This window comes from Canis aureus, chromosome 29 (assembly GCF_053574225.1).
Source record: "Canis aureus isolate CA01 chromosome 29, VMU_Caureus_v.1.0, whole genome shotgun sequence".
Lineage (NCBI taxonomy): Eukaryota > Metazoa > Chordata > Mammalia > Carnivora > Canidae > Canis > Canis aureus.
In genome coordinates this window covers 32,928,204-32,945,969 of record NC_135639.1, presented here as the reverse complement: position 1 = coordinate 32,945,969, position 17,766 = coordinate 32,928,204, and the positions used below count along the sequence as shown (strand labels likewise).

At 40.7% G+C, this 17,766-nt stretch overlaps 1 protein-coding gene across 6 annotated transcripts in view; it reads left to right on the top strand.

The window, feature by feature from the left end:
- PLCE1 (phospholipase C epsilon 1) overlaps positions 1–17,766 on the top strand; it is a 317,588-nt gene that overhangs the window by 251,529 nt on the left and 48,293 nt on the right. For 4 of the 6 annotated variants that reach the window (XM_077878321.1, XM_077878320.1, XM_077878325.1 and 1 more), the window contains exons 10-19: positions 1,015–1,132; positions 2,143–2,299; positions 4,954–5,076; positions 5,160–5,296; positions 6,732–6,970; positions 8,482–8,543; positions 8,624–8,789; positions 12,197–12,304; positions 14,008–14,124; positions 15,914–16,072. In XM_077878321.1, coding sequence (XP_077734447.1) covers positions 1,015–1,132; positions 2,143–2,299; positions 4,954–5,076; positions 5,160–5,296; positions 6,732–6,970; positions 8,482–8,543; positions 8,624–8,789; positions 12,197–12,304; positions 14,008–14,124; positions 15,914–16,072 — 1,386 coding nt within the window. The remainder of the gene's footprint in view (positions 1–1,014; positions 1,133–2,142; positions 2,300–4,953; positions 5,077–5,159; positions 5,297–6,731; positions 6,971–8,481; positions 8,544–8,623; positions 8,790–12,196; positions 12,305–14,007; positions 14,125–15,913; positions 16,073–17,766) is intronic. The other 2 variants (XM_077878324.1, XM_077878322.1) reach the window with 1 other exon arrangement.

Sequence of the window (17,766 nt, the reverse complement as noted above, 5' to 3'; positions counted from 1 at the left end):
TTGGCTTGTTCAAGGAAGCACATGTAGTTCTGGGTTCATGCTCCAAGCTGGAGTACAGGCTCTGTGGTGGGCAAGCAAAGGCTAAGAAGACCAGAGATCCGGTTTAGAAGGTCTTAGAGAGCCAAAATGCTGAATGTAGAACGTAACTGAAAATATATTATCAGGAGAAACAACCTAAATGTCCATCCACAAATGAAAGACGAAGAAAAGGTGATGTATACATATAATGGAATAGTGTCCAGCCTTTAGAAAGAAGGAAATCCTGTCATGCTACAATGTGGGTGAACCTTGAGGACATTACCCTGAGTGAAATAATCCAGTCACAAAAGGACAAATGTGGCATGAGTCCACTCATATGGGGTACCTAGAGTGGTCAAACTCTTAGAAAACAGAAAGTAGGATGGTGGTTGCCAGGGACTGAGAGGAGAGGCATAGGGGAAGTCGCTTTTCCTTGTGTATAAAGAGTTTCAGTTTTCTAAGAGGAAAAAGTTCTAGAAATTGATTGCACAGCAAGGCACATAGAGTTAGCACTATTCTTCTTTATGCCGTAAAATGGTTAAGGTGGTAGACTTTCTGGTTTTTACCACAGCAGAAAATATTTGGTTAGTTACCACTATATATTCTATATTACACGATATATAGATTATCACTATAGTGCGATAATGTATTTTCTCCATGGTTATCTAGAAAAAGTCCCATGCTTTATGTATGGGAGACTATAGATGCCTCAGCCAAGCTTAGTCTGCTTCATACTTTGGTCTCTATGCAGAGATGCCAGGGGTGATGTGCCTGCTCTTGTCAGCCCCCTTGCCTCGGCATGCTGCTATACAGGGAAGAACAAGTAAGAGAGGGTAGTGTGAGACCACTGGGCCAGCCTTCACACAGAGCTCTATACTGGTTTAGAATGGATCGTGTTAAAGGTGGGGCAGTCAGAAGGGGACCAACCTGAGCGGCAGCAGGGCCCCGAGGAAGAGAAACCCATTCCGAGGGGAATTGGTATGTGTGTGTTCCCAGGGTGAGAGTGGAGAGGCAGCCGACGATGAGATGGCCACCCGGAAGGCCAAAATGCACAGGGAGTGTCGCAGCCGGAGTGGTTCTGACCCACAAGACATGAATGAGCAAGAAGAATCTGGTAAAGCTGCATACTAACACCTGAGATTTTTTATTACTATTATTATTTTATAGGGAAAATATGCATTTGGTTTTGGATTATGATTTAAGTATTATGGACATTCTTTTTTTTAATGTTTTCTTTTTTTTTTTTTTAAGACTTTATTTATTTATTCATGAGAGACACAGAGAGAGAAAGGCAGAGACACAGGCAAAGGGAAAAGCAGGCTCCATAGAGGGAGCCTGACGTGGTACTCGATCCCGGGTCTCCACGATCATACCCCGGGCTGAAGGCAGTGCTAAACTGCTGGGCCACTGGGGTTGCCCCCCTCCCCCTTTATTTAAGATCTTATGTGTTAGAGAAAGAGAGTGCATGAGCAGCGGGGAGAGGCAGAAGGAGAGGGAAAAGCAGACTCTCTGCTGAGCAGGGAGCCCAATGCAGGGCTCAATCCCAGGACCCTTGGATCATGATCTGAGCTGAAGGCAGACACCCAACTGACTGAGCCACCCAGGTGCCCCATATTGTGGACATTCTTAACAAAACTCTTTGTCTTGTTAAATATACTTATCTTTGTATTTAACTAGATAGTGGTACCCAAGAGGTACTTCTGCAAGCTCAGCATACTTGGAAGAAAATACTCATTAATTAACTTGGCCTTATGGACAGGGGATGTGAGATATACAAAATACAATGTGGTAGATTAGATTAGATCAGGGATTCTCAACCACGGCTAAGATTATTTTTTAAAAATATCTGGGTGCCCTGGCTGCACCCCAGCCCAACTGAGTCTAACACTCTGGCTGGGACCTGAACATCTCTATGTATTTAAGCTCCTGGGATGATTCTGATGTACAACCAAGGTTGAGAACTCACAAGTCCACTCATCAGAATATCTTGATACTTCACATTATAGAAATTGCCTGCATAGACTTATTTGCTAAGACATTCAGAAGCAGCTTTTGTTTTTCTTTGATTACTAGAGAAAGAGTAAGCTGATGTCATTGTCTGGTTTCTTTGTTTCTCTCTCACAGAGGCAAATGCCATCATGAGCCCTCCTAACACTCTGCCTTCCAGAAGAGCCCACTCTTTGACTACAGCTGGGTCCCCTAATTTGTCTGCCGGGACATCATCTCCCATCAGGCCAGTGTCCTCCCCTGTGCTGTCTTCTTCAAACAAGAGCCCGTCCAGGTGGGGCCTTAACATGATAAAACAGAAGGACCCTTACATCATTCAAGTTGTGTAGAAGGGCATCTTCCAGTGCTCTGTGGAAAGACTATCTCTGATTTTAACTTAAAAATTACATTGAAAACTGAAAAACCCCAAATTTTTAAATGCTTCTAATTTTCCCAATTTTACCCTCTTATCTTCTTGCATTACTGTAATCTCTCCTAATAATTTAACAGACCAGTCCTTCAGAGGTCAATAGGACTAACCAAAACCCAAGCTATAATTTTCTAAAGCTGCCTTGTCGAATGTAGTAGCCATTGGCCACAGGGGGACAAAGAAGATGGCTATTTAAATTCAATTTTAAATGCATTAAATAAAATTTGAAATTCAGTTCCTCAGTCATACTATGCATATTAAAAGTGTTTTATAGCTACAAGTGGTCTGTGGCTACTATATTGCACAGTGCAGATATAGAACATTTCTATCATTCTATTAGATAGCACTGCTCTAATGAGGAATAAATTAAGTTTTAACATAAGCTACTTTACCTTTTGCTGTTAGGTGAAATATATTTAAAACTCCTCTTGTATATGAGACAAGATAGAAATGACTGGGGAAACAAATGTATTAGAGCAACTTGGGTATATTAAGGTAATTCTAAAGCTGGTATTATAGTAAATTACTTTATAAAGTCCATGCAAATTACAGATTTCAGACAACATCTACCCTCTCAGAAGAAATAATATTAAGGTGAAAGCCTTCCAAAGGAATTAGAATGCTACACGATCTCCCTCAACCCCCAAAAAAGTTTAGAAATGCAGAGGTTCCAGACAGAACCAAGATAAAACAGTCACTCTTTACTTTATCAAACAGAGGAATGGTAGGAAGAAATGGGTCTGTGCAGTCACTGGCTTTGGAAACGTTAATTACACACTCCTGTGTGTGTGTGTGTGTGTGTGTGTGTGTGTCTGTGCCCCCGTGTGTGCGAGGCACAGACACACAACACACACACAGTCTTTCTCTCTCTCTCTCTCTCTCTTTCCCTCCCTCAAGGAAGTTTGCTACTGATAAGAATCCTACAGTAAATCATCTTTTAAAGGGAAGCATCATTCACAATGTGAATAATGAGCATAAATAATGCTTTATACATTTAGATTTCTATGCTTGGTGAAACTGGGTCAGAGGTACATGGGAATTCTTTATACCACTCTTGCAACTTTTCTGCAAGTTTAGGTTTGTGACCAAATTGAAAGCTACAAAGAATCAGAATTCTTTCTATTTCAGCCTACACAATATCCTGGGTAAATAATAAAATAGCCAGAGAACCTGGATAAAGGGGCTTTTCCTTTATTTCTATCACTCACGAGTGGAAAAGAGAAGGACAGAATAAGGGAGGAAAGTCTTTTCAAAGAGATCATGCCAGATTCAGGGTCACAGGGCTCACCCACCTGAGGACAGGGTCCATGCCCACCAAGTAAGCTAAACCCAAAAGATAAGACAAGGAAAGAAGAATTAGCCCAAATGCTATTCGAGGAGAAAGCAAGCCTGAGACCTAGAAGGGGAGAGAGTGGACAGAGTTTCCTAAAGGGAAAGGAAGGGAGGAAGGGAGAGAATGTACTCCCTTAAATGCAAATGATAAGCCACTTTATCAGATGTTTTCCCTCTTCCTGAACCTCCACCCTCTGTTTCCAACACCACTTTGGGGATCAACAGCCCATGCCCACAAACAACTACCAATCTATCCTTTGTAATTCTCTTCCATGCACAGAGGTGACTTTCAGATATCAACACAAAATAATTTTCCATGAATAAACACTATTAGCAGATTGAGGATAAACTGGCTATTCATTAAAATATTCTCTATGCTTTCTTCTATGTTTGAAATATTTCAGAAGTAAAAAAATACAGCACAAAAAAACAAAAATAAAAAAAGAAAGATCCTATTTATTGATTTGACTAAAAACCAATCAAAATATTTCTTATACTATCAGAGAACCAGTATACAAAATAAAAATGTTGTGAAATAGCTAGCCTGAGCTTTTGACCAAGTGGGCTGATATTTTTATATTAAATATACAGCCTTGGCAGGTGCAGATATGCTCTAGGCAGAATTGGCTGCTTTCCATTCTTAATTATTTTTGTGACTCACATTTTCCATTAGTATTAAAAGTCCTTCCTTGTTTTCATCTAATAACTGGTTAAGAAAGAAAAAAGAGAAGACATTGATATGTTCAGGACTTTCTTTTTAAATGTGTTTCTGTAATTTAGGATATAGGGAAGAATGTGCAAAATTTTCCATAGGTTATGCTCGAGTACTTTGGGGCACTTTTGAAAAAAAATGACTTTTCTTCAGAAACATTGAACTTAAGGTTTTCCCCCCCATTGACCTGTGATTTCAAAGAACTGTTTTGATTAGTAAAAGGCTATTTTAGCTTTGTGGCCTTATTACATAGGCTGTAAACATGAAGTGGTTTCACTGTGTAATATGTCTTATTTACTCTGACACAACATAGATTAATTTGGAGAGAAATGAAAAGAGAGTCTGAAAAAAGCCTCAATCTTAAATGACTTGCTATCCATCTTTTTTGCTCATATTGCTCCTCAGAGGGCATCTGTTGGGGCAGAATGACACCTCTAGCCTTGGCTTGCCTGTTAAGGCCATGTCTTTGTTGCAGTGCTTGGAGCAGCAGCAGCTGGCATGGAAGGATCAAAGGAGGAATGAAGGGTTTTCAGAGCTTCATGGTTTCAGACAGTAACATGAGTTTTGTTGAATTTGTTGAGCTGTTCAAATCATTCAGGTATGGCATGCTTTCTTCGTACCCTTTCTCAGGCCCGTTTTTGTAACAATACCAAACCTGAGTGTTTTCTATTCCCTGCCCAGTGTGAGGAGCCGCAAGGACCTGAAGGATCTCTTTGACATCTACGCTGTGCCCTGCAATCGGGCCGGCTCTGAGTCGGCCCCGCTCTACACCAACCTAACAATAGACGAAAACACCAGCGATCTTCAGCCTGACCTAGGTTTATGCAACAATTTAATATTTCCTCTTGAGACCTTTCAGTTATAATCTGAGGATTATTTCAAGTTGTCTTAGGGATGGGTACTATTGGTATCGTAGGTGAGGAAATTCATCATTGTGGACCTTACCCTACACACACACACACACACACACACACACACACACATGCATTTTTCCTATTATTAATATCTTGCAGTATTAGCCTGGTATATTTGTGACAGTTGAGCTGATATATTGATTATAACTGAAGTTCATAGTTTAGCATTCACTATTTGTGTTGTACATGCTATGGGTTTTGACAAAAATATAATGACCTGTATCTACCATTACAGTGTCATACAGAATAGTTTTGATCTCTTAAAAACTCCCCTATTCTCTGCCTTTTAATTCTTCCCACCTTCACTGTGAATCCCTTTTTACCATCTCCCTAGTTTGTTTTTTTCCAGAATGTTGTATAGTTGGAATCATACAGTTCATATGTAGTCTTCAGATTGGCTTCTTTCTCTTAGCGATATATATTTAATGTTCCCTTATGTTTTTTTCATGGTTTGGTAGCTCATTTCTTTTTATCACTGAAAAATACTCCATCACATTGATGTATCACCATTTGTTTATCCATCCACCTTTTGAAGAACATCTCAGTTCCTTCCAAGTTTTAGCAGTTATGGATAAAGCTACTATAAATATTTGTGTGCAAGTTTTGTGTGGACATAAGTTTTCAGCTCCTTTGGGTAAACACCTGGGAAGGCAATTACTGGATCATATGAGTAAGCCTATCTTTAGCCCTGTAGGAAACTGCCAACTTCTCTTCCAAAGTGGCAAGAATTAAAATGACTGGCCGTACCAAAGTTCATGCCAATGTGGGACACCTGAAGCATCACTGGTGGAAAGATAAAATGGTACAACCACCATGGAAGAGCTTGGCAGTTTCTTACAAAATGTAATATACTCTTATCATACAATCCAGCAATTTTATGCCTTGATATTTACCCAAATAAGGTGAAAATTTATTTTCACACCGAAAACTGCACACAAATGCTTATGATTATAATTTTGAAGTATAAAACAACTATAATTTTAAGAGTACATCTTCATTGTCTTTAAAAGTAAACATGTAGTTATTCTCAAAACCAAAGTTCAAATTCAGCCTGAAGTCCCCAACTAAATGTACCAGTTAGCTCTCATTTAATACCCTGAGCTCATGGGCTTTCAACACGGGCTTTCATCATCATTGACCTAGTTCTCTCTTGTTTCTTTAATTCATTGATTCATATTTTTTTTTATTCCTTTAACTATGTGAAGCCAGGAATAAGCACTGAGTTTAATGGCTGGTTTAGATCAGTGTTGAGACTAATCCACAACACCATTATCTCCAAATGAACTTTGTGAAAGGCTCTGGCTAACTTGTCCACATTCTGTGGGTGGTTCTGTTTCAGATTTATTGACCAGAAACGTCTCGGATTTGGGGTTGTTCATTAAGAGTAAACAGCAGCTGTCAGACAACCAGAGGCAGATTTCTGATGCCATTGCTGCTGCAAGTATCGTGACGAATGGCACTGGGATCGAGAGCACATCTTTGGGCATCTTTGGGGTTGGCATACTCCAGCTCAATGACTTCCTAGTCAACTGCCAGGGAGAACACTGCACTTACGATGAAATCCTCAGCATCATCCAGGTTTGTACCCATTTTATATGCACGTATGTAGAAAGCCTCTGATTATTCTAATTGTTTTCTGCTAGACATATTGTTTCTATACTTCTTTCCAAAGCATTTAAGCCTGGGACAGAAACAGAAGGATTTTATTTAATGCCAAGTATATGCATTCTTATCCAACATACAATTAACAGAGATCACAAGCCTTCTCCTAGTGACTATTATAAGGAATCAGTACATGATTCTTTCTTGTTGTTCTAGCACAGGTAATAAAATTAATAGTCTAGATTTCCAGCCTCTTTGATCATTTAGCAAATATTTGTTAGCTCCTACTAGGGGCCTGGCTCTGTTCCAGGACCTGGAAATATAGTAGTAAATAAGATTACCTTCTGATCTTTACCTAGTGGGTGAGGCAAACAATAAGCAAATAAAGATAGAATGTAATTTCAGGTATTGATAGATTCTGAAAAAAAAAAAATCAAGCAGAGTAAGGGGACTTAGTGATGTGGGAGGCTGAGAGGAGGAAGCACAGGCCACGCTGAGGAGGTGACAGTGGAACTGGGCCCTAAATTAGTAAACCACATGAAGGTCTGAGGAAAGAACATTCCAGACAGGGAGTAGGGAGCTCTGAGACTGAGGTGGGAGTGAGACAACAAAAAAGCTGGTGTGATAGGAGCCCCATGAGCCAGAGGTGCAGTGGTAGACATGATTCCAGACAGATGGGCAGGGGCCGAATCATCTGGGCATTCTGGGCCATGGTAAGGAGTTTGGCTTTAGTCCATTGGACATGGGAAGCTATTGGAAACTTTAGAGCAGGGGAATAACAGGATCTCACTTATGTATTCAAGAGGTCACTCTGGCCCCATTGGGAATTGAAGTGTGCTGGTGATGGAGTGGAACCAGAGAGACCAAGTGGGAAGCTGTTCCAGTAGCCAGGCAAGATATGATGACGATGGCTTCCACTAGAGGGTGGCAGGAAATGGGCTGGGATGCTCGTTAGGGCTACACCACGTGGAGCAGAATCAGTCTAGGTTTCCAACCTCCCTTGTTGACCGATTGGGAATCCATGGATTCGCTGCCTGGCAGCTGATCACTGGAAATGCCAACGATGTACAATTATCATTCTACAGTCAGGTGCTCACTCTCCTATTATTGAGTATGAGCACTGCACTAAGTACTCTCTATGAATCATCTCATTTTGCCTCTCACCAACTCTGTGGTGCCTGCTTATCCCCATGTTCACCTGGAATACGCTGATAACCATTTGTTTTCATATGAATCAGCCTTCTCCTTTTCCTTCGCTCTCCCTTTTTCTCTTAAATAAATATACTTTGTATAATAAACGCACATATAATAAATGTTTTCTTTGGGACTAAAACACTACGTCTTACCACTACATAACTAAATTAGTTCAAATATTTGGTTTAGATGTTTCCTGATGAAAACAGAACAGCTTTAAAAAATGATGTGGTGGGTTTTTTCCCCCCTTGGTTTCCTTTACCTAAATAACACTCTTTTTGTGTCCCTTGCAGAAGTTCGAGCCTAGCATTAGTATGTGTCATCAGGGCCTACTGTCCTTTGAAGGATTTGCAAGGTAACTTTTAAAATATCTTTTGCCCATCATTTAAGAGCATGTTTTCCCCCTGCAGTCCTAAGAAAATGTGTTTCCTCTAGGTTTCTGATGGATAAAGATAATTTTGCCTCCAAAAATGATGAGTCACAGGAGAACATTAAAGATTTGCAGCTGCCTCTCTCCTACTATTACATTGAGTCTTCACACAATACCTACCTCACAGGCCACCAGCTCAAAGGAGAGTCATCGGTAGAACTCTATAGCCAGGTACAGAACTTCGTGTGGCATGTGATTTCCACTAAAGCTTATTGATGTAACCCCCAAAGTAAAAAAACCCAGACCCCCTAACTCCTTCGAAGAACATACAAACTATTACGTCTGAAATGTGACAAAACATAATGTGTGGGAAAACTGCCTACACATACAGTTGTTTTCTTTCTCCCTCCTATACTTAACCTTTATTCTAGGCACCAAAAAAAAAAAAAGTATTTGTTTGAGACTCAGCTTTTAAATCCTTCCTAGTCTGACCTACTCCTACTAAAGTTAGATTTTCCCATGGGAAAATTAATCATTTCACTAAATGCTAAATAAATCAATATAGTGGGAAAGCATAATAGAAAATGCAACTTTCTATGAAGTTATTCCCAAAGTATTGTTTATTTTCATTTGCAATTTGTTAGACAGTCAGTCCTTCCCTATGGTAACTCACTTAAGGAACAAAAATCTACAAAGACTGTAGACATTGTCTCCACACAGTTAAATTCATGGGAATGTCCTTGGAAACTCGTAAGGGTCTTTGGACTAGAAAAAGCACATCCTTATGACCTAAACACCAACGCTCCATGATCTGCCTGTCAGTTGCCTCTGTTTTATTTTCTGTAACTTTCTCATCTACGCTGCCTGTTTTCTGACCTCCTACACGAAGACTTAATCAGGAAGAAGGTAGGCTAGGCCCAAAGAATATAAGAATGGGGTTTTAAGGGGTGATGCAGGAGGATGTTCAAGGATGAGAATTATCATTGTTTATGCAAACCCAGCAGAGCTAAGTTTCCTTTGTTCTCTAGATCAGCCCAGATATTCCTCAAGTATGGGTCAAACTTCTGCCCAAAGCTTATCTAATATGGAATTTATATTTTAAACTCTAAATTTTAAAGGATTTTTTTTAAGATTTATTTATTTATTTATTTATTCATTCATTCATTCATTCATGAGACACAGAGAAAGAGGCAGAGACACAGGCAGAGGGAGAAGCAGGCTTCTCGCAGGGAGCCTGATGCAGGACTCGATCCAGGGACCCCAGGATCACAATCTGAGCTGAAGGCAAATGCTCAACCAGTGAGCCACCCAGGTGCCCCTACAGGACTTTTATTATGAGATGGAGATGTGTCCTTAGAGCAGTGATTTTCAAAATAGAAGTTCTCTCAAGGGACCTCAGCTATGGACAATGAGAGGGACAAGCAGCAGAGGGGAAGGCCCCATCCTCTGCCCCTGCTGTAGCTAAAGTCCTATTCTTCTGTGCTTTATATATGACCCTCCATTTGCACAGAGGATTCCAAGGCTAAAAAGGGGTTTAAAATCCACTGTTCTAATTCTAGGGCAAAGAAATGCAGTGTATGTAGTGGGTCCTCCCAGGGAAGTGAGCAGGGGCCAATGTCCTAGCTTTAATTTCTATCTTACTTCCCTGTTTGACCTCCAAGAGGTTTTTCTACCTCTTTAATATGACACTCCAAATACAGATTGTCACAGCCTTTGAATGAGGCACAAGAACCCTCAAATGGAGGGGTGGTTAAATCCAGTGTGAAGATCCCTTGTACTATATTACTTACCACTCCATTTTTATTTATTTATTGATTTTAATTTGTGTTTTTAAGTATTTATTTATTTATTTATTTGAGAGAGAGCGAGAGCACAAGTGGGATGAGAGGCAGAGGGAGAAGCAGACTTCCTGCTGAGCAGGGACCCCCCAGATGTGGGGCCACCCAGACGCCCCTATTTCTCACCACTCTCTGCTTTCCCTCAGCCCTCCTAGTCACCTCCTCACCTCACTCCACAGGACAGATCGAAAGTGAGAAAAAACCCTGTTCTCCCTGAAATTTCCAGCCCTGGTTTTCTTTTTCTAGCTTTCTGTGGAGGTCTTAATGTCATGAAGACTTTGGAAAGACCTTTAGTCTTTTCATGCTGAAAAACCATCTCATGTGCACCACTCAGTGAGCGTTCCTTGGTGTGGCTTACTACAGAGATGAGGCATCCTCATGCTCTGTTGTCATACGACACAACAATTCTCAGCCCAGAGCAATATACCTCTAGATACTTTAGCTGCTAGAGGAAGCTGATAACCTTGGGAGTTCAGGCCACAGAATCAGTTCCATCTGGGAGATGGGTCAGGTCACCTGGGAAGCCTGGGTGCCACATGCTATGCAATGGGAAGAATCTAGCAAAGGAGTTCATAAAAAATACTAAAATAAGGGATTCTACTGTCTGAGTTCTGTTGCAGAACTCTAGTGGCTGCTCACCCACAGTATTGGATTACTGTCACATGGAAATAGTTATATGGAGTTTTTTTTTTTAATTTTTTAAAGGATTTTATTTATTCATAAGAGATACAGAGAGAGAGAGTGAGAGGCAGAGACAGGCAGTGAGAGCAGCAGGCTCCATGCAGGGAGCCCAACGTGGGACTCGATTCCCAGGTCTCCAGGATCACACCCTGGGCTAAAGGCAGGCGCTTAACCACTGAGCCACCCAGGGATCCCTGTTATATGGAGTTTTAAATCAGTGAGTTGGCCCATTCACAGATATATCTGCCTTTTGGTTTGCTTTACCCTTCCAATACACTAGAAATCTTTTAAGATAGTTCACAGAGTCTATGGAAGAAGAGGTTCCTGCAAGCAAATATTATAGACCTACAACCCAAGCACACGAGTCAGGAGCTCTGCTTCCAGCTCTCCATCCAGGATAGCAAATAGGTATTATCTCATCTAATTCAGCAGTGGTGCCTCCTGGAGCACTTTCCTAAAGAGGCTGTTAGATAACATATGAAAGCTTAGGAGGTACATATATTGTGATTGATTACTGATGACTGCTGTGGATATGGGAGAGGGGAGTTTATGGATTATTTGCCTCTGTTATCAGATTAGACAGAAAGACAAATCCTTGATGACTGGCTTGCTTCTACTCTTCTTCTACACTATATGTTCATAGTAAAGGCATTAACTTAGTATCAGAATTGGGGTCTAAATAGAGGAGATTTTATTCTGATTGGATTCATACAAATGTTTAGCCAATTGGCTTCATTTGCTTTGGTCTGCATCATCAGCCCCTTCACCTCCTCTCCATTTGCCCAGCTAGAGTGCTAGCCTGGCTCCCTCATTTCAGGATGTACCATGTGTAGGCCCCTTGAGGGACCAAAGTTCCTGGGGAAATAGTCATACAGTTTTGCTATCAAATTTTACCTTCCAATAGTATTCAGCTCTGGTAAACATTCTTTCCACCACAATCTGTTCTCTCCCCTAATTCACTGTGGCCTTTGGCCAAAATGCAGGATTTATTTTAGATCATCTGCCCTTCTGTTTTAGCCCTGAATCCGAACACTGATATGTAGAAGCATGTGTTGGGTTTAATTTGAGGCTCTGTGTCCATTTGCTCATCTGAGGTGGATCCATTCATTGATCACACAGGTCCTCCTGCAAGGCTGTAGAAGTGTAGAGTTGGACTGCTGGGATGGAGATGACGGGATGCCCATCATCTATCACGGACACACACTAACAACCAAGATCCCCTTCAAGGTAATGCTTCATAACGTTCCTTAAATCAGAGCACAGTCATTATCTTCATTAGTCTTTTAAATGAGTGGCTTTTCCAAATTATACCTGAGGTTCCAAATTATATACCTCAATTATTATATTGAGTCTGTGGACTTCCCAAAATTGTGTGGGATGTGCACACGTTCATTTTTCTGGGAGTTGATATAGAACTCTCATTAGACTCATTTAACCAGAGTTTAATAACCATTACCTTAAATGAGTTATAATAACATTGTTGCAATTTTTACATCATAAGATGATATATAAAATGTAGGGGCTTTTTTCTTCTTATAGGAATTAAAAGTCATTTATCCTGGTGTCCTGCTGATAAAGATGAACATCATGTGTTAGGAGATGCTTAAATAATTAATATTATACAGTAATGAGAATTAGTTCCACCTGAGGAGGTCAGTCACCTAGGAAGACTAGTCTCACTGGATTATTGTTTCAAATTCTTTTTTTTTTTAAGATTTTATTTAGGGCATCCCTGGGTGGCTCAGTGGTTTAGCACCTGCCTTCAGCCCAGAGCGTGATCCTGGAGTCCTGGGGTCGAGTCCTACATCAGGCTCCCTGCATGGAGCCTGCTTCTCTCTCTACCTGTGTCTCTGCCTCTCTCTCTCTCTCTCTTTCTCTGTCTCTAATAAATAAATAAAATCTTTAAAAAAATAAAGATTTTATTTATTTATTCATGAGAGAGGCAGAGACACAGACAAAGGTAGAAACAGACTCCTCACGGGGAGCCCGATGTAGGACTCGATCCCGGGACCCCAGGATCACCACCTGAGCCAAAGGCAGATGCTCAACCACTGAGCCACCCAGGCATCCCTTGTTTCAAATTATAAATGGTTTATTAGTTCATTTGCAATTACTATCCTCTTTCAGAATGATTTTAGCTGTGTAAAATCATTCTTCTCTAAACTGAGGCTGAGCTGGGATGGAATGCTAGTTTTTCTGTCTTAGATGCTGCGGAAAACAGCTAAAATGCATTTTCTCTTTAGCTCATTTTCCTATTCATCTCTCTTAAAACTTTTGTACTCAGTATTGAAGGGGGGAGATTTAATAACTGTGTTTACATGCACACATAAATATATGTATATATGTCTTATTGCCCCAAATAGATTGATTATAAATTCCTTGAAAGTAGGAAAGTATCTTAAGCCTCATTATTTTTGATGCTGTAACAAACTGTGCCTCTTACCTAAAATGTAATCAATATACATATTGACTTGTTAAATTTGGCACACTAACAACTGTTCCTTATAAAGTATGTGAACAAAACTCAATATGAACAGTTTAGCATGTTTCTAGAAACAGCCTGTCATCTTACTTAATTTGAAAATACATTTTAAAAGATAAAAACCATTTTGGCGGGCAGCCCCAGTGGCGAGCAGTTTAGCGCTGTCTGCAGCCCGGGGCATGATCCTGGCGACCGGGGATGGAGTCCCACGTCAGGCTCCCAGCATGGAGACCTGCTTCTCCCTCTGCCTGTGTCTCTGCCTCTCTCTCTCTCTCTCTCTCTCTCTCTGAATAAATAAATAAAATAGTCTTTAAAAAAAAACACACACACACATTTTGGCCAGAATCTTCTGCATACAACAGTGTAGGTGCTTTCTGTGGCTATAAGTACCTCTTCAGACGCCCTGAACAGACATCTGGACTTTAATGAGCTGTTTGGGCTCTCGCAGGAGGTGGTTGAAGCCATCGACCGCAGTGCCTTCATCAACTCTGACCTGCCCATCATCATATCGATTGAGAACCACTGCTCGTTGCCTCAGCAACGAAAAATGGCAGAAATTTTCAAGGTAAGCTATTAGCTAAGACTTAGAATGGTATCTCGGTCTTGTCACTGTTGCTTTTACATGGAGCCACCATGGACCACATCACAGCTGAACCTCAGCCATGAAGCACCTACATTTAGGGTCCCTCGGACCTAAGAAATAAGGGTGCCCTGAGAGCTTGGGCTTCCTCTTGAATGATCCATCTTTCCAGCTGAAGTGATGAAGCATTGATGTATGGTCTCCTGACCATTTCCAGAAAGCCATAGGAGATAAGGAGGGGCTGACTCTCCAAGGCTACAGATCTCCCTACAGATCAGGGATGCTAGGATGGCACCTGTCTGTTGTATGTGGAAAAGCTAAAAATATCTCAGAGCAAATCTTGTGGCTAACTCTACAGATATGGGGATCCAAGTTGGCAAAGAGCTTAGACTGGCCAGAACAGTTGCTGTGTTAACACTTGGCCCTTCGTTATACAGGTGAACTATAACGCAGACAGATTTAGGGTCAAATACTCCATCATATTTCCCCCTTCTCCACTGAGTAAGGCACTTATGGAAATACGGTTCTCAAGGGGAGGGAATGGCATGGCCAAAGGGAAATGTCCCCAAATACTTATGCCAACTAAACTAATCAGCTTTGTATATTGCCTTTGTTTTGCCATCATTTAGAATAATGGTCTCAACTTTTTTGATTGTATGCTCTGTCAGTAAAATACTGTAGTATGTATTCTTATTGTATGTTTATTGGCTTATTCATGCATTATATATATCCTACTTATTAACATATTTTATACATTAATTAAAACATGCAAAAACAGACTATGAAAGGAAATAACATAGAAAGAGTAAAGAATAATCCTTATACTATTATTTATTAATGGTACAAAATTTCTTTTGCTCTCACAAAACATTTTAACAGTAAATTTATTATTTATTACCTAAGTTTTTAGTGGGAGTGATGTGATTGAATATGTTCATTTTTGGAAATTTTTATGATTTGGCAACTTGTATGTCTGGCTTTAGGTTTAGTTTAGTATATCAGTATTTGATTTGAACAGCTATCGTAGCCACTAAAGATACCTTGCAGAGAAACATGGATGCGGACGGAAAGGAGTTATCATTAGCTGCTCTTGCCAAATCATGGTACTCATTTCTCAATTCCATTAATGAGGTAAAAATAGGTGAAACACTATTAAGCTTCCATTTTTTAAATTAAAAAATAACCAAAGATAGAAATTGCCATATTTTCTATCTTTACCCCAATGGATTGTCTTGTGCCTACTCCCACGACCCACCTCCTTGAGGGATACACATTCCCCTTTGGAGGCCAGTGTTCAAAAAATCTTTGTGAGAAGGGTATGTGCAGTTTTTTATACTAAATGGTGGCAAATTCTCTTCATAATCTTTCATCTTTGTCACCACTCCTTAGCTACTTCAAGGTTTCTATCTTTTTGACTTCTTACCCACACCTGGAATGGATCATATTCTATGAACCACAGAATCTAAATGAATCTCCTTTTCTTCTTTAGATATCAGACCCTAGAACATTTTTGCAAATAGTTAGAGGTCACACACACACACACACACACACACACACCCGCCCACGGAGAATGGCCTAGAGCATTCCTCCTGCCCTTCTAACCACCTCCCTTCCTTCCAGTAAGAAAGTGTTGGCAGGGAGCAAAGACACCACTTCTTTCATACTTTCTCTTCCTAGGATTTGTAGAACAATTCAACTGAGCTGAAATAGCTAGTTGAATAATTCAAGCATGGGTAAAAGGCACTGATTATGCATTTTCCTTTATTCTTCATAGACTGTGTTTGGAGAAAAACTGGTGGCTAAATTCCTGTTTGAGAGCGATTTCTCAGATGATCCAATGCTTCCCTCACCTGACCAACTTAGGAGGAAAGTGCTTCTTAAAAATAAGAAGCTAAAAGCCCACCAGACACCAGTGGATATCTTAAAGCAAAAGGTATTCTCCTCTCATTATAAAGGCTATGGGTATGCGATGTGCCCAGAACAAAGAAATCAATGTTATTCTGACCTTTCAGATGACCTGCAGGGTAATCAGTTTTTGATGATTGAGTTTCCTGGAATGATAAATTTGAGTTTTGGCTTTCCCTTTAATAGACTGATAAGTATTGTCCTCCTATTCATCTAGTATTTTATTTTATGAAGTTAATTTCTCATGTACCTCATTATTAATTTACTCTGAGAGGAATAACATGTGACTCTTGTTTCTGGACCTGGACTTCATAGCTGTCAATCCCACAGTGGTTGCTATGTTCCCCTTTAGATAAAGCCCCCTATAGGGAGATACCACCCCCCCATAGGGAGAGACCCATAAAGAGAGCACTTGGACAAGGGGCTGTGACTCCTGAAATCAGTAGTGGAACCACAATCCCAGCAGCCCTGTGGTCCCAGCCCTGTGGCACAATGTTTCACTGTGGCATGTGGACTCCAGGGCACTCCCATACCCGCCTTATCCACAGAGACCACAAACCTGCTTACGTAGAGAACCTTCAGCCCAAGGACCCATGAAAAAGTTTAGGTCCAGAGCCACTGAGTTTATATGCCAGGTTGCACTTATCCCACAGAATGACAGCTGCCAAAGTTCTTTATCTTATTTAGGGCTTTGTCTTTATTATTGGCCCTAAAACACCACTTTCAAAACTTAACAACAGCCAGGAGTTGCCACCCAAAGCTCAGTACGCTGATGCCATTCCAGCAGCTGGGATAGTCTAGAGCTCAATCTAGGTCATGGCCGATGGCTCTTAATTTCTGTCTATGCCATCACCTCCAAGCCTCTAGGACCTACTCCGATCCTGCTTCAGTGGCTTCCAGAGAACAGAGAAGTCACCAAAAGGATTCTGTGTGCCCAACAAATTTAGACCCTTTATCCAAAGTCATTAATAAAAAATCTCAAGTCTAACTTGAGTCAAGTGTCCAGTGTCCTCTACCTAGTTGAGTAGTCAATTTGGAACAATTATCAAATCTTCTGAAAGCCCTAGTTTGTAGAACTTACAGGTAAGGGCCTGAGCTTAAAGTCAAGTGGTATATAATATGGTACAGGAGAAAGAGCATTAGGTGCAGAGCTAAAATACCAGTTTCTAGTCTCTGGCTCTATCACAAACCAGCCATGTCACCATGAGCCAGTCAATCTTTCTAGGCCTCCATTTCTTTCTCTGTAAAATGAGAATGCTAAGGTAACTAGCTAGCTTCATAGGACCCTTCTGACACTACCATCTCACAAAATCTTTCCCAAAGTGAATCATGGGACCCCTGTCAGAATTGCAGACCACTCTGTAAACATTTTATTGTTCCACTTCTCAGTCTCTATTTCCAGTATTTCTTGCCATTTAGAACATTACTACTTCCCTGAGAGGTCCTTAAAGAATCTTGTCGTCTGCTGGGAGTTCCCAGATTGTCCACCCCACCTGTAGTGGGACTCCAGGCTGCCCAAAGTCCAGGCTGAGTTAGGGGTTTACATTATATCAGCTAAAAAATTCAATGATTCACCAAATGCCCAATTACTTCAGATGTCCACAGGGGTGGGGAGGAAGGTGAGGTCAGAGGCTCCATTATCTTTAGACTTACCCTTCTGAACAGAAAAAATAATATTTACAGAAAGGGCCCCAAACCAATCCAGCCAGCAGATTCCTACTG